The following is a 17,698-nucleotide window of genomic DNA, read 5'->3' on the forward strand; positions in this document are numbered from 1 at the left end:
CTTTAGCAAACAGCAATGATAGCAAACTTTTACTACATCTCTTGTTTGTATGAAATCTGGTAGGAAGAAAGCACTTTTGTTATTACATTTTTGTGACGCTAGATACGCAACTTGGACACCATAGCTCTTCAAATGGGATAAAGGTTTGGTCTAGGAGTAAAAAGCTTCACTAACCAAACTTGCCTATGTAAGGGCAGATCATTTGAAGCTAAACATGAGGTCAAACAGTAAACCATTTTAGACACATGTAGGCCCGCATTTGGTAGTATAATTTACATATACATAGCTCCATACACAGACGTGCACTTACACAAAACATTAATTGAAAATTGAAGCATCTGAGGGCTTCATCTAATAAATTCTTAATTTTTTTTTACTTTCTATGGCAACAATATATCACTGCCAGTCACATGACAATTTAGCATCCCCTGAATAATTCTGAACAAAGAAAACATTTACAGTATCAAAGAATTACTTCTTAACAAATAAGTACTAGAATTATATTTGTAATGCATTTATTTGGAAATGTGTTACTCTGCTGAATTTATGTGGAATACCACATTTAACAAGAAATGTTATTTAGTGTTTAACTTTGCCACTTTCCACAAAGTATATGACCAAGTTTGTGGACGCACTTAAGGTAGGGACTAGTGGGGAACTGACTCTTTGTCACTGATACTTTGAAACAAAGAACGTAAGCAAATTTTTCTTTGTTAAATGATAAAACTCAACCCAATCATTTTAATTAAAGCACAAAACTAAAAAAGCGTTTGCATAATTAACTTGCCGTGCTCCAAGGTTTAAGTCTGTGTGACTGCATTTGACAGATTTTTTTTTTTTTATTTTCAACAATATTTTGAAATCATTTTGTAAGCGTTTCATTCTGGTGGCACCGAGCTCCCGCTGAACACTAGAAACAAACTTACGGCCGCTTGCAAAACAAAATTGTGAATTGTATTTGCAGAGCTGCTGGCAGCTGCCAGTCATTGGAGAGACGGAAAATGTTGAATTTCCTCAAATATATGCAGATATTATGTAGATGAATAAGAGATATGGGATTTAGAGCCCGATAACTGCCAGTAAATGGGAAGTCTTGGTGGGATAAGAGAACCAGAAGGATCATTTTCATATTCAGGTTCTGCGTGGCCATTATGCAGATATATCACACAATCTTATTCATGTGTCAATGGCAGACTATGGTTTGTTTTGTATGTATAATCTTTTCAATATTATACAATAAACAGACAAACTGTAACACATATACAGATACAAAAACAGGTCTACTGATTATTGATTATAACAAAGCAGTCATTGTAGCTTTCTTTGAAAAGCTATTTAAAAAAAAAATAAAATAAAAAAAGACCGCTTAACCATACCCTAACCTGCCCAACCCTATACCCTTGCTTTACATGCAGCAGGGAGCACATCAGGGGTGCCCATCGGTGTTCTCTGCACAAGGTTGTAGCTTTTTTAATAAACATGTAATCAACCATTTAATCTTAATCAATCGATATCTTAATGTATTATTCTGAAGAAAATGCAGCTGAAGGTGTTGCAATGAAGGTGTATTATGCCGATATGTGTTTGGTGTGGCATAGGAGTATGAAAAGGCTTTATACTGAATACATTAATGATTTCACATCCAAAGCTAACATCTAATGCTGCATCATAATCGAAGAACACACACTCACAAACCTGTACATCCTCTACATGGACATAAGAACATTTTTAGCGTTGCCCGAGAATTTTGATTTGAGAAATGAATCTTACCTGTACTTTCTTCAGGGCTACGGGAACTCCATCTAAAAGGCATGTGGCTCTGTAAACTTCACTAAACTGGCCCCGGCCAATCTTCTTCTCAATTTGGAAATTAGCCAGAGTGTTATAACCCATGTCCGGCCGCAGTGCTTTCTAGAAGTACAACAGATCGTCAGTCTACAGACGAGTACGGGCATGTACGTAAAACTGTATATTATTAGAGAAAGATATATGTGTGTGTATGTAGAATCTTGTCAAAGGCCAAGGCCTTAAGGTAACCTTTTTCATAAGACCCTTTAAATGTAAGACTGTGGGGAAAACGACCAGGGGCCAGGGTATATTTTATCTATAACTAACTTGTCCTTTCACATTGTATGTGTATGGCAGAGAGTTTGGGATTGTGTATATTGCTTTGCTACACAACACATGTAACATTTCACATACACTGAAATCAGTAATGCCCCAAAAAGATTTCAAGCTGCCAAACCCAACAAAAATCAGGCTAAACACATCTAATTACATGTTTACAGCATGTCATGTACGGCTCAGGCACAAGGAGGACAGCAAAAAAAATAGTTGGAAGTAAAAAGACGACAACACAAAATGTACAGGTCTGTCTAGCATCAGGTGCTATATATCCTCCTCTGGTTCAAGATTTGTATTAATTTTTGCAGGAAATAATGAAGAGAGCATTATATTTTTTATTGTTATCTGTTCCATCTTACACTCAATGTCTTTTTTTTTTTTAACGGGGGAAAAATAAGTACCATGAAAAAATGTATACTAAACGTTATATTTGTGCAATATTGCAAGCTGTTGGGACCAAAATACTACTAATTAATAACATTAATATTAATAAGTACATATTTAGCTGTTATTCAATTTTAATTGAGCTCTTTCGTGGCAACTCTGCTCCTCTTTCTGGATCTTCTCTCTTTACAAGAATTTTAAAAGATATAAAGCCAGCAGTATATTGGAGAGAGGAGGTCAGATGCATGCTGGGAACTGTTCTAACCGCAAGATAAGCAATGCAAGAACAAATGTTACTATAAATATCTTTAAGACTACCAAACTGTTAAAAATATATAAAAACAGGCAGGTTTTTTTTTATATTCCAGCAACGAAGTATCTTTTCGTTGACAGGTCGGTTTAAGCAACAGTATGGAACAGAACAGAAATAAAGATTATAACTACAGATTGAGCAGAATATGACAAATGAAAGAAAGTACTTGCCATATCCGGTTCAAAAGATCAGGAAACAATAACTAAACTAGGAGATATATTAGTAATGTTTTCCACACATGCTCTTTTGCTTTATTATGAACATTTTATATGCGTGTATATATATACATACATACATACACACACTATAATATATGTGTGTGCGCTTAAATGTGTGTGTGTTTATAGACATATGTACTAAAGGCAAAGAAAAAATCTGACTAGACAAGATCTAAGTCTTTCCCCCACTTTGAAAGCACATTTGAATTTGACAAAGATTAGCGTGAGTCTCCGAGACACGGTGACAGCCGCATGCTGAGTCCAAACTCTGGCTAATGTGTTTTGGCATGCGAGTTTGTAATCACACATTTACATATGCAATGACCTATATTTGCATGTCAGATCACACACTGTCTGGCTTGGTTAGGGCTGAGCGCCTCCCTGCAAGAGGGGGCCAGAGTGGCGGTCCGAGGCCAGAGGGCCACGGGCTTGCTCTGTTAGATGGGGTGAAGCTGCCTGTGCTGATTAAGCTGATGAGCTCTGAGCACGAGACACTTCATTAGAGGTAATCTGTTTAACAGTGGGCAGTGTATGCAAACTTCACAGCCCGATTCTGGCGTACGTTCCCCTCTCTGCTCCCCCAACCCTTCTTTAAGAGAAGGTCGCTAAGTGAGAGTCTGTCACATGTGCCATCACAGGGGTTTTGGAGGTTAAAATGATGCACAGCTAAACAATACTTCTATTCAATGATTTTAGGGAATTCCACCAAATCCTTTGAAAGGAGGTATTTATACAATCATTTATACATGCCAAATAGCACGGGAAGGTGTGCCCTTTAGCCCCCAATTGACTTAAGTCATATCCTCCTCATGGCGAAGGGAAATATTCACTTTTAGAACATCCCTCGTCGTATTTTACACCATTTAATATTACAGAAAAAAAAAATATTCTTAAGTCAAAAGACAAGAAAGATACCCTTCTCCCAAATTACATGTGTACATCAACAAGGTTAAAACCTTAAAAAGTTAAAGGGGCGAAAACAGAGTTCTCCTGACACCAACCACTGAATCCATGACTTCAGGAGGTAGTCGGCAGTTACCAACAAAATCTGCTTAGAATACATACATTATATATATATATATATATATATATATATATATATATATACACACACACACACACACACACACACACACCCTTGCACAACGCAGTTTAACAGTCTATTTTAAAAGATATAATGAAAGAACTACATCACTAACATACTGTACAACAGAAACAAACACAGATAAGAAATGAAAAAGCATTTGCTTGACGTAATGAGCAAAAAAAAAAAAATCATTAACTTGCAGAAATGTATTTTGTAGAGAGGACTGAGGTATAAAGGGAACTTCCACAGCAGATGGTGCATAATAATATATTAATAATGTATTAAGAGACGCATAAGGATAAAGGGGGACATGCAGCAAAAGAAGAAAATGCATAAACATATTCTATAATCGCAGAGCAGAAAGAGCCAAAAGATCCACGTGCTTTATGAAATCTAAAGATGTACCAAAATATACAGCCGTTGTGTTAGAGTAAAAAGAACAAATGTGCAACACAGGGGCAAAGGAGGCAACTCGTTTTAGAAGGTCTGGCCAAAGGCTGGGGACAGGTATATCTTTTTAATCTTAGCGTGTTTTAAAGTATGTTCTAATTCGACTAATGGATCTTTCTTAACAATGTTACACATTAATGCATATTTTGCTGTCTATAAACATATTACTGTGAGATTTGGGGCTGTTGAACACCACAATTGACTCATCTCCATCAAATATCTTGAGCTCCTAGAAAAGAATCAAGGGATTTAGGACTGTGCCTTCAAAAAAGGACCATTTGGAGGTATGTTGAAGGTAATAAAGAAACATTACACATACAGGCAGAGGGACAGCTCACATGTTTAGCCACAGAATATGCTCCTCCTGCAACCCCAACCACTAACATAAGGAGGATTACAAAAAAAAAATAAAAGCACAAAGAAGCGTTATGGAGGCAATGTAATATATGTTGCAGTATAAACCTCCAGAGTGGTTACCTTCATAAAGTAATGAATTATCTCTAATGCCATGTATGTGCCAGACATTCAAAACCATGGACTCGGCATACAGAGAAGAATCTCGTAAGTTTTATGCATACAGAGACAAATCTGCTTTAATCATTACAAGGCAACTGTCCAGTTATTACAACCTCCGACACACACAGTCACTATCCAGAGGTAATATCGTCTCTCTGAAACGTCTTCAAAACAACTGCACTTAAATGTAACAAATTAACTTAATTATGCAAAAGTCTGCAATAATAGAGCGTGAAATGATGACGAGGGGACACTTTTTTGATGGTGATTAGAGTGCATTGCTGGAGATTGAGAGAGGTGGCGTGATTAGAGAAATCTGAGAATCTGCTCTATTTTAATGATATATGATTATACGAGGTGACACGGAAAGGAATACCTGCACAAAATCTAAACGATGGGTTACAGCTAAGAAAAGGACATATTTCAATCAACCGCAAAGACAGTTTGAGATAAATTTCTCTCAAATGTCTAATGTTACCAGACTACATTTACTGGATGGCTTCTATTTTTTCCTACTCATCAGCACTCCCAAAGCACCCATAAGACCTACATTTTTTCAGCTGACCTGGAAGATTTCTTTGAGGTCTGGAAATCCACCCCCCCCTCCACTTCATTCCACTTTGCATACTCACCACCCACTGAGACCAAGAGCAGCCTTAAAACCAGGAGAACATACTCACCCCCTCAGGACACAGAAGACAAACAGATGTGTCAAGAGCTTATACATGTAATGAGCTAAATAATTATAAAAGTCTAGGGGTTTGGATCTTAGAGCCAGACAAAAAAAAAATACAGGAGACATTTTTTCCCCCATGTCTATATAAGTTTCAGTCATGTCTCCCCTGTCCTTCGAAAGTGATGCTCCACCATTATATGTTCCCTTAATATAGCTGGGAACTTGGTTTTGACCCCAAGTCTCAGTGTGAAGAAACAGATTCTCAGGGACACAGCATGGAGCTGCCTCCTTCCCATTCTACATTGCTGTGACCATATATAAGAATCTCAATTGGCATGTTTGCGACCAGTATGTTATGGTTGATATCCCTGCTTGAATGAAGGTGACTCAATGAAGTGCATCTTCAAATAGCAACACGCCAAGGTTTCCTTGCGGGCCAGACTTTTGAACACATTTGGCGAGTCACACCATAGAATCTTCACTATGAGCTATTAAAGGATGAATATTTCAAGAGCATAAGGGACAACTCATTTAGAAAGTTCCCATGAACGTCCCTTTGTAATAGATATGTTTTAAATCAGAATTCAGTACTTTAGTATCCATTCTATGATCTCTCAGAATATCTATATCTAGATAGGGTCTCCAGAAATGGACAGGTAAGGTCTGACCTGTATAGCAGCATACACATCTCCCTCTTCCCGATACTAATGCCTCGATCTATACAACTCAGCACTCTGCATCCATCTTCCAGGGCCAATCTAAATGCTACGTGTCACCCTAGAAAATCTCACCAATTAGTGGGGATAGGTCTAGGGTTTACCCAAAACGATAACATTGAAAGCCTTTAAAACATGTGGAGGTTATGTACAAGAAGTCTATATGCATAAATTGCAATTCTCTGGAACGGCCTACCTACTTTGTTCTAGTTATTTTAACTCAAGATGTTCTTAACCCACAAAAAATCTAATCCATATATCATGATTAATTCATTCTAATCATCTCAACCCAAGCAGTGCCTCTCATTCTTTCCAATTCCCCCTCAAACAATGTTATGTCAATTTTGTATATTGTTGTTATTTTTAGTGATATTGTTAATTTCAGTGTACTGTTTTAGTAGTGCTAGAGAATGTACTGGCATTCAATAAATGTAAATATAATGTGTTGGGGGGGGGTAGCAGTTTCCTCCCTTGGCTATTAGGCCAAAGACTGGCCCAGCCATTTTTCACTGCACAGTGATAAGTGTTTCCATTCATACTATCTGTGAGAAATACGTTTGTATTAACATATGCTGTATAACTATATCTATATGTGCTGCATACCTATATCTATATGTGCTGCCTAGACAGTGCTCATCTCAGGTGTGATCATTGTGACAATACATTGATAACTTCATTATCATCTAACTCAGAAGAGTAAATTGTTGTGTAGCATAGAAGAAAAGCTCAGTATTTTGCCCTAAATCTTCCTGCATTCAAGTTATTTCTGCAAATTGAAATGTCTACAAACAATCTTTGTAGCTATTTGTTAGTAAATGGACAACGAAACCTATTCACCAACATGTTAAAGTGTTAACTCAATTTAACCAAGTCATTGCTTACAAGCAGTGGTGCATTCACCTTGGACGCTGCCCTAAGACCAAACGGACCCCAGCCTGTCCACAGCAGGCCTCCTGAATGCACAAAAAAGGTGCCTTTAAAGAGATGGTGTGCAAGGATATGGTGTGTGAGGGATTGGGAGATCTCCTATGTAACCAGTCCATCTGGCCCCTCTAGTTTTGTAGGTTTCTTTTTTTTTTTACATAGGTTATTCAATACCCGAGATCATCTTCTCCCTCCTCCTGTTCCCAACACACGAACATACCACACCTCATGTGCCACTACCGGGTTCCCAATGCATAAGCGTGCGCTAATACCCCTTCTAGGTGCCCTGGCTCCCCCACACGTGCGCGACTATCTACGTTGTGTGCTCCCAACGCAAATATGTCTGTCTATTGTATGTGTTTTTTTCATTTTTCTCTTGAGAAGTATACATTGTTTAGTTTAATCTGTAAACATCAGTATATACTGAACAGTAAACTTGTCTTTTTATTGTTTTTCAGAAATATGTCCCCCACCCGTCTTCTCATTTATGAATTTCCTGGTCAGATACTAGGAATTCTAGCTGTGTTGTAATTTAGTATTTACAGTATGTAGGAAGATATTGATTTCAAGCACATAACAGGTTTTATTTTTCCCGTGTTCAGCATGTCTACTATCAGCAAAGAGCAAAACAGCCAAGCTCCACAAGCTTACCTGTGTTTGGAACTGAGAGACAGGTGGCCCCTGCGTGGCCTGACACTGCTCCTCCATTCTATCAGATACACTGGAACTTCACAGCTCTACAACAGACAAAAATAACCGAAAGAAAACACTTTATATACTGAAGATATATATATACGGCTCGAAGTACTCTTCAAAATAACAATGCTAATAGCAAGCACACCCGATTATGACATTAAGTTTCTAAAAACTAAGCTTTTGGAACTATCTACTTCAGGAAATTTTAAGAGGTGTAAGAGCCTTGAAGTTTGAAGTCTAAATGGGACATTGTCCTCACTAGTCCATCACTGGTCTCAATGAACTAGTTGAGGTCACTAAAGATCTGCCTTGAAGCCGACCTTGTTGCACTTTTTGAGTGCAGACCTCCATAGTATCATTCACGCGTGAACGGATGTGGAGGGTCAGGACGTGATGACATATCCTGGAGCTTTACACAAGAAGACATGAAGTAGAGAAGAAGGTGCTCCTTGGCTTGGCACAGGCCCAGTGCAGCCACTCACATACATACATAGTGTTATATTAATGCCACAAAATAGATCTTCCAGATTATGTGTAACTTAAACTATACTTTCCAAATTTATATTAAGAAAAAATTGTAATTACGGTATGTTTCAGAGAGAACACACATCGCATCTGTGCAATCAGAAAAACCTTGCTGGTGCATTTTAACAGCTCGGAAACCTTTGAACATCTTTGTTATTTCTTTATGATCATTGACAAGTTTGAAAAAAACCTCTGGAAGTGGATTTATCATTTTATATTTTTGTAGGGGTCGATAGCAATATTTCCCCCCCCCCCCCCCCGAAATGACAATGTGATGCACTGCCTTCCAAATATGTTTTTAGCTCTAACACATGTGACGGCTATTGTTACCATAATGATGAGTGGAAAGTACACATTTATAGCTTTTCACCGCTTGCTGCTTCGCGAGAGTGGTCTATTAATGGTAAGGCGTGACGGGGGCTGAAGCCGTCATTACAGATAGAGAATTCCAAACTGCTGGGGAAGTACACAGGACAACCCTATAGAGCAAACATTGCAAATCAACTGGAATTACTGGGTTTGTATCGATATTTTGTGTGTTAAGTTACGTATATGAATCCTTAGTGCGGCCAATTTAAACGCAGCTATGCTTCTTCGCAATCTTTAAACAGAGCCAATAATACCCAACACTGCTACATCTACCTGCTAAGTGAAAGCCTTCCAGGTTATGTTGCTAAACTTGAAACTCAATATTGGTGGTTTCACAAGCTCTATTGATTTAAGAGTCATTTTTCCTTATATCACAGAATGTCATGAATAACTAACCCAGGTCAGTTTAATAGAGTGTGGGGGATACTGCTGTATACAGATCAATATTTGAGGGCAAGTTAGAAACCGTGGCTGCATGACTCCTGGGAATTAGCCAGTCCTGTCTCGTATTATTGAATCATTGTCCTGATATATAGAGTTGTTCCGTGTTAGCCATATAAAGAGAGAAAGCAGATTTGGTAAAGAGGATACCTTTATTGGCTAACTGAAGTAAAATGGATTGCAAGCTTTTGAGGCTATTTATAAATATAAACGTGTATTCCATTCTTTCCGGGATTTCCTAAAACACACCTATCATGACCATATTCTCATTCCGCTTTGTGGTTTTTTTTTTTATATATATACCAGTATATTTGTGTCCCCCCGATCTATGGCCTTCTTAACAACATCAGGTGCAAACATACGTTTTTTTTGTGAATCATTATTTAAGTAGAAGAAGTGACAACCCACTAAAGCTCCCAACAATGCCCCAATCTCTTTTATATAGGCCTGTAGCATTCTCATTCTTCATGACTTCCAGGAAACTTTGCATTGTCACTTCTGTATACATATGTTCCTCTACACACAAATGTCACAGTTATACACCTAGCAACCAGCACACCCTGCAGGAGTGGTACGCACTAGATGTCATTGCTAAAGTGACGGCACAGACCACAACGGAGGAGCAAGTCAAACCAGCATGGACCTACAAAACAGATGCCTTCATTCCAGGAGCAGATCTGGAACATTTTCCTCAGATGAAAGCAATGCTAGGTGTATCTATCCATTTCAATTAACATATTTTAAAGATGAACTTTCCTGATCAGTAATAGAGCTGGGTGAATCATCAGCAGAATGGTAAAATCATCCCATAGACTCATAAAACAACGAGGGGTTACTCTGAACATACTGTGTCAGTGAATGGTCAACATCCACCCTAAGCTTTCCTTGGGTGTGAGGGTGTACAGGCCTGCATCAGGCAACTTCTTGAAAACGTATTTCAAATTTGCAAGGTAACAAAGTTCTTACTTCCAACATTTGAGATACGTCTTCCTTTATAACCTGAGAGTTCAGTTCTGTGGGACCGGACTTTATAAACTGTTCTCTTCTGCTCACCAAAAGAGAAAAAAAAAAAGTTTAATGTGAACACCAGAATCTCATAATTTATGCATAGATACATGAATTAGTAACACTGGGTGAAGATCATCTACTCACTGGTTACGGTGAAGATCAAGTGCTCATCAGCAGATGCTTGGAAACATAAGATTCCAATTACAATGTCAAGAACCAGCAAAAAGCACACTGACAAGCAAGCATTTATGCTCATCCAAAAATGTTTCAATAGTTTTCTTTGAGAAGAAACAATATTGTGGAAAATATATGCAATAATAATTATTATTATTATTATTTGCTTTGCATCCTTTGGGGATCCACAAATACCGTACATATGGTACAAATAAATATTTTTTTAACTGTTAAGAGTTACAAAAATATTTTTGTGCCAGTGTACAGTGTTTATGGATAAGCAGAGCACTTTAGATTAAGAAACATTACCTTAAAAAATGTGGTCAGGCTTATTCATGCACATACGATGGTCTAATGCAGAGGAGGGCAACGGGGAAGATTAATTTCAAGGAGGAGACGTGTTTCAAGGCGTTGAGCAGGGTCATGTAACATTGCAGTGGTAGCACACCCACTTGAACTGTTGAGGTTTCAGAGGGTAAGTGACTTGTGCAAATGGACCAGGAACAATTCAGAATGTTTTATTACGCTTTTTGGCCATTCATTTTAGATGAAGATCGGGCTTTTAACATTCAGAATTGGCGTTCGTTGTCATTCACTCATTCTCAAAACGCCTCCCTTATCTCTGCTTATCTTGCATCTTCTTGCTCTTCTCTCATCGTTCTTTGTCCACTTCTCCGTGGACAATAGGACGGGGACAACTTCCCTAAAACAAAAGAGCTTTTGGCCACATGCGGGGTGTGCCCAGAGGTTCTGTCTTTTTGCCCCAAGAAACCTCATGGTGAAATTCAGTACTTCCAATCACCATTGTGTGTTTGTAAGTGTTTTTGGGTGTGTGTGTGTCAGCTTATCCGACACATTTTTCATGGTATTTGGGTTAAAACTTCAGGCGTCAAAGTATACATGGTAGCTTAATTTGCTCATAACATTTTCTATTAAAATGCAGTTAGTTGTTACAAAACAGACAAAAAGAAACCAACCACCAATATTAGCGAGGCCCCAGACAAAATATATTTACTTAGCTTAGGAAAAGCTTTAGCTTCCATGAGCCAAAAGTGCTCCTCTTCAAATCAATGCTCTTCCAGTGGATCTAGATTTTAAGCTCGAGAGCAGGTCCCTCCTTACCTAATGTATCAGTTTGGTTGTATTGCAGAAATTGTTGGCATTATATAAATAAAACATAATAATGTACATGGAGGTCTCAAAAAAACCCAGCCACAGCATTTGCAGAGCCAGCACTGAAGCCAACTGGCACCAAGTGTATCGAGTGCAAGGAAAGAGCTAGTAGGCGGTCAAAGCAATAAATGCATATATAGGGGATTCTGCAGAAACATGGATCTGCAAGGGGAACGCCTCAAATGTAAAAGTTTCACTCCGCTGTCACTTGGGCAGATAGTTGCATTGTCACATGAGCTTAAGTATATGAACCTTGTTTTAACCCCTTAATGACAAAGCCCATACATGTACGGGCTCAAAACGCATTGTTTTCAATGGGTTTAGGGACCACCCAAGGGGTTAAACATTGTATTCACCATTCTTAAAATAAATGATTTGAGCTTTACGTCTCAAAAGCAATTTCAATTTTTCAGAAATAAGCGTCCTTGGGGAAAGTTTTGTCCAGAATATTTACATTTTATTTCTTGCCATTTGATCATTATTTACAGTACAAGGAGGTTTGGCCAATGGGACGCGTACCAATACAGTACCAGTATCCTTATACATTGGATATGTTCTTTGCACATATCTTCCACTAAAACATCATCAAAAAGGGTTTTACTTTCAGTCTGGAAGTTGCGAAATAGGTGCACGCACTGGAGCAAAGAAAAACAGTCTAATCCATTTAGGTGCCAGGTAGAGCCGGGAGAAATATTGAAAAATGTAATCGCAAAGCTTGCCCTTTCACATGCTTCTGCGGAAACCCCGGAGAAAGCAACGATAAGCGCTGTTGTGAGAGCTTTCCCGGCTCCTAAATTATACATGTATTTTTTAACATTGTTTTTCGGTCTTGTAAACACCCTGGTTTTGAGTTACAGACGTACCATATTTGAAAACTAACTATAGGCAGCCAAGTCTGACAACTTTATATGCAGTCACCAAATATACTACTATGTTTATTGCCAGAACCAAGCTCTCAGGAACAACGTGTGAGAAGCTTTGGGCTCCTGCTTTGTAAGACATGGATTAAAGACATGCTCAAAAAAACAATACAGAGAATGAATACATAGGCCACAAAGTACCGCATTTGCTCAATTATAAGACGACCCCCCAAAATCTGAATATTAATTTAGGGAAAAAAGAAAAAGCCTGAATATAAGATGACCCTATAGGAAATTTTTTTACTAGTAAATGTTAATTCATGTAAACTATGTTAAATAAAAGGTTTGATTGAGAAAAATATTTTTGTTTTATTTCCCAACCTGGCCCCCAGTTATGCACATCTGCCCCAGAAATGCCTTATACCCCCTACATGCCACTGTGCCCCATGATATGCCTTTTAACCCTCTATAGGCCACTGTACCCCATGATATGCATTTTTAACCTCCTATGTGCCACCCTGCCTCCAGAAATGCCTTATACCCCTATATGCCACTCTGGTATTTTGGGGGTTAAAAGGCATATTATGGGGCAGAGTGGCATATAGGGAGGTATAAGGCATTGCAGGAGGCAAAGTGGCATATAGAGGGTTAAAGCACCGGTAAGTTTGGGGGGGTACCAGACAGGAGGATCCAGGTTCCCAGCAGCGCTGCGGGAGATCTGGATCTTAGTCTCATAGTCAGACTTATATTTGAGGTCTGATTATAAGACGACACCGATTATAAGACGATGGGTATTTTTCAGAGCATTTGCTCTGAAAAAACCTTGTCTTATAATCGAGCAAATACGGTAGTGACCATGTACTTCTGCATACATGCATATTGAATAGCCCTTAGTAGGAACTAACAGAGCTTTGGTTTAGCTTATACCAATTCACCATTAAAACATACTTGTGAATAGCTTCTACTTTCAGCTCTCAAACCTTCCAGCAAGGAACATCACTACCATTCTGCCAGCTTTACAGCTGAAAATAGCATAGAAGCATATCTTTAAATAATTTACCCAACTTACTACTCAGAGAGGAGCCAATACTATCACTTCCTAGCCTGTAATCAGTTAGGAAAACAAAAAGCCTTCCATGGTTCCTAGTAAAAAACATTAAGGACTTGCACACAACTGACAAGATAAAAATACAATTAGTCTTACACCACATCCACAACATATAAATGAGCTGTATGTTGAATTTGAATGGCGGTACAGATATGGTTTAGTAAAGCACTCAATCAGGCTCTATCTGCACCGCCACCCATCATCTCCGTGACATTTTGCAATCGCTCCATTTATATCTTTACCATAATAGTGGAAATATTTTCTAGTCGACCTTATAAGAGGGCTGGTTTGCGCTGCGTATTTATAGTTGTGAGCTGTACCGGCCTGCTGAAATCTTATATGTTACTATTAAAGTGACAAGAAATGCAACGAAAATAAGCAGGGAATTGGTCAGGAGCAAAGGAAGGTCATTAGACACCCCACGGGTCATTTATCTGCGCTGTAGATTTTACAATGAGTTTGTCTGGGGGGTAATGACCGCTCTTCCAGGAAGTCATCAGGGCCAAGAATGTAAACACCGGTACAATCATTCACTCGTTAATGTATATTAATGGGAGTTTGCCAGAGAAAGTTTCTTAACAATGCTATTTCCACGCCTACATTTAACAGCACTTGAAACAAATGTAATTTTAAATATATTAAGGCCGATTTGACATGGACTCCATATGCTTTTAACTGCTGGGTGCATCCTTTAATTACCAGAGACTGTAGGCTGCTGTCCTACTGAAACCAAGCAGAAAGGACTTCAGTAGACTTGATGCACGCATTCTGTAGCTCCCCATAGAAATCAATAGAAGCAGCAACAGCAGCCAATCGCGTGTTCAACAAAGTTCATTAACCCAAATTACTACAATAACTTAAACTCTGTGCTTCTTGTAATAGGTTGAGATGTTTAGGTTAAACGTTTGAGATCTGAAGCAGGTATCTGGCAGTAAAAGCCGTTTAGAACGGTACAATACGTCATGAAAGCCTACAGCAATGCATGCCTGGGGACTCCGGCTGCTCATGATGCAAAAGTGGGAATTTAATAAATTCAAGATGCTAACGATATATTTGTTTTGCTGTAGCTACTGTCTTTTGTAGAAACACAGAAGATGACGGGAGATAAGAACCATTCTGCCCATCTAGTCTCCCCAACGTACAGCTCAAGGTTAACAATTATTTGCATGGGGCAAATGTTTTAACACGATATACTCTAAGCCCAGCAAATCAATGTCAGAACACAGGGTACTTGAATCCAAACAGCTCCTACAATCCTAATGTTGACCTATCCCATTACAAATTGGCAAAAACAGGGCAAAATGTCATCGTTGCACATCGAGTCAGACAAACCAGTTATATTTTGCATTTCCCATGCATACAGTAAAACAGAAGATAGTAACCCGACTTAATTAAAATAGTTAACATTTTGTTGCATTCCCTGTCGCTCGTTCACTCTTATCTGTGTAAAAATAAAGTTATTGCTCATAGGAGTATTTGGCTGTATTGCAAAACCTTTCTATAATCTTTGTTTACTACACATCTGTGGGAGCAAAATCAGTACTTCGTAAACAATGAAAATATTAATGCAAAGTGATGTACTTAGTTCCAAATATTATGTAACAATACTGACTAACTGGGTTCCAGCACGCCGTGATCTGCACATTAAAACAATCTGAAACAAAAACACTTACTCACATCTAAATGCCAATGAAACAATAAACAGAGGAAGTAATACTGGTACAAAGGAAGGACGGTCAGAGGTTTTCGCGAGCTTGTGCGAATATACACCTTAAATATTACGTCTCAGTTCTTTGATTATTATGTTGATCCTAGACAATAGCGAGCTCCCTATAAGGTTTATTTACAAAAAGGAGAGCTGTGGTTCTCACCTCACTAATCATTATGAAGGGCCAACATTGGAAGTTTTTTCCCAACTTGAAGGGCAGGGCCAGCCCTAACAGATTTAACTATACATTATACAGGGCCAGCCAAGCTCTCTCCATGGCATAAGCTCTCTGGGCTTATTCCTCCATACTGTATAGTGAAGACAAGGAGCTGAAACCACGACTCTCTTGCCATCTCTCCCTTTAACGAATAGACCACTGATCTTTACTTTTCAAAACCGTGTACAGCGTTGACTCTTTTCCACATGTCTGATATCCCCACTGAGTCCTGCCAAACAAAATAGAACGATACCCAATGATAGCCGTTATAGTAACAACGACAGTCACGAGTCCTTTTAGGGTCCATAACTTGCTCAAGCCTCACAGTTGCATGATCTCTAAAAACAGAAGGTATTATGAATGGAATCTCGCACCATAGTTAATTATACTATCAGAGTATGCTTTTAGTAATGATTCAACACCGACGCACACACATGAAAAGTTACACCAAACTACAGCAAGTTCCAGGGCAATTACTACAATCTCAAAAATCATGTTACTGCTGCTAATACTAACACAATTAAGAGGGTGACTATTCAAACACATTGTTTTCACCTGCTTCCTGGTTACAAATTAGTGCTGGGTACTAAGGCCCTCCAAGCTACCTGCAAAGACGTCTCAAGTGTCCTGCGCGGGATCTAAGACGTTTCTGTCACCAAAACAAAAAACCAGGAGTGAGAAAAGTAGTTTAAAGCACAGCTAGCTTTATATTTTACTGTAACAGATTTCACTTCAATGACAGTCTGGCGGCAGGTAAAATATACACATGTTTGGGCTCAAAAAAGTATAATTACATTTAAGAATAGAGGGTAATTCTGACGTACAGTGTGGAATGCGGAACAATCACCATGACAACCAACAAGCATGCCCCTGCAAATAAGCAACGTGCCCCAGATCTGCTCTTTATATAGATAAGCCTTAAAAGTCTTTTAGTGCATTAAGTAATATAAGACTGGGAGCCAAACTAGTGCGGTATATGTGCTGCTATAAGCAAATTATAATATATATATCTATATATAGATATATATATATATATTAAGCTAACACCGCAACCCCACTATTGGCAACCAGATATCTAACTTTTAATTTGCATGTTGGTAGTGGAACAAAGTTGTGAAAGTCACGGAAGTAAGAAAGCCTGAGTTTCCTGATATTTCGCAAAGTTTGTTACGTTACAGCGTTACATAAAAAAGCATTAATACAAAATGATGCTGCAGGAATGAATAATTGTAACTTCTGCAATGAACATAAAGGTGACAACAGCAACTCCCATCCCACAAAACTCCATGTATACGTGAAACATATGAAGGCATGTGTAGAATTAGCACTAACCTAATTAGATGTATCAGAAGATAGGTGACAGGGCAACATACTGCTAATGACAGCGCTAGGTGCTCTACCCCAGCACGACCCAGTGTGGCCTATTAATACTTTAGTTACAGTCATTGACACAGTGCATGCCGTGTAATAGTGCTCTCGGCCAACACTATTACTAATATTTTTAACATTTTCTAACCAGTAACACAGCAACAAACACACAATATTATTGCTTCCTCACCCCAGGCTAATCGTCCCCGTCGCTCGGCGGGTGTACACACCCAGGACAGGTACACACAAGGCAGGTAAACACAGCTCAGCTCCGCTAGACTCCTCAAAGCGGAGTGCGGCCTCCAACTGACTGCCAGGACATCCCGGCATGCACAGCGGAAAAAGAGGCGGGCACACAAGGCGACGGGACAAGGAACTCCAGCAAGCGATGGGGTAGAGTGACGACAGCGGAGGGGCGTGGCCGGAGTCAGAGGAAAGTCGTGCCGGGTAGCGACGGGCGTGGTTTCGGGGAAGTTTTGCGAGTGACTTGATTGGTGTAGTAAGAATTGCACAGACTACCCTGCGCACTGTGATCGTATTCCTACGCGAGTGTGCTGTGTACGCACCGCCCGCTAATATGGAGAAGTTTAATGTAAACTGGATCTTTCTAACAAAAGTATAGTGAAAGCCCCAGGGTGTACAC

At 39.0% G+C, this 17,698-nt stretch overlaps 1 protein-coding gene across 3 annotated transcripts in view; it reads right to left on the reverse strand.

Moving 5' to 3' along the window:
* Positions 1-17,394, reverse strand: part of NEK7 (NIMA related kinase 7) — a 32,233-nt gene extending 14,839 nt beyond the window's left edge. Inside the window, exons 1-4 of one of the 3 annotated variants that reach the window (XM_053470225.1) lie at positions 17,246-17,394; positions 16,293-16,336; positions 8,060-8,145; positions 1,771-1,911 (exon numbers count right to left, since the gene is read on the reverse strand). In XM_053470225.1, the coding sequence (XP_053326200.1) occupies positions 1,771-1,911; positions 8,060-8,116 (198 nt within the window). In that variant the 5' untranslated portion in view covers positions 8,117-8,145; positions 16,293-16,336; positions 17,246-17,394. The remainder of the gene's footprint in view (positions 1-1,770; positions 1,912-8,059; positions 8,146-16,292; positions 16,337-17,245) is intronic. The other 2 variants (XM_053470223.1, XM_053470226.1) reach the window with 2 other exon arrangements.
* Positions 17,395-17,698: the final 304 nt, after the last annotated feature.

The sequence above is a fragment of the Spea bombifrons genome, chromosome 6 (assembly GCF_027358695.1).
Source record: "Spea bombifrons isolate aSpeBom1 chromosome 6, aSpeBom1.2.pri, whole genome shotgun sequence".
Taxonomy (NCBI): Eukaryota; Metazoa; Chordata; class Amphibia; order Anura; family Pelobatidae; genus Spea; species Spea bombifrons.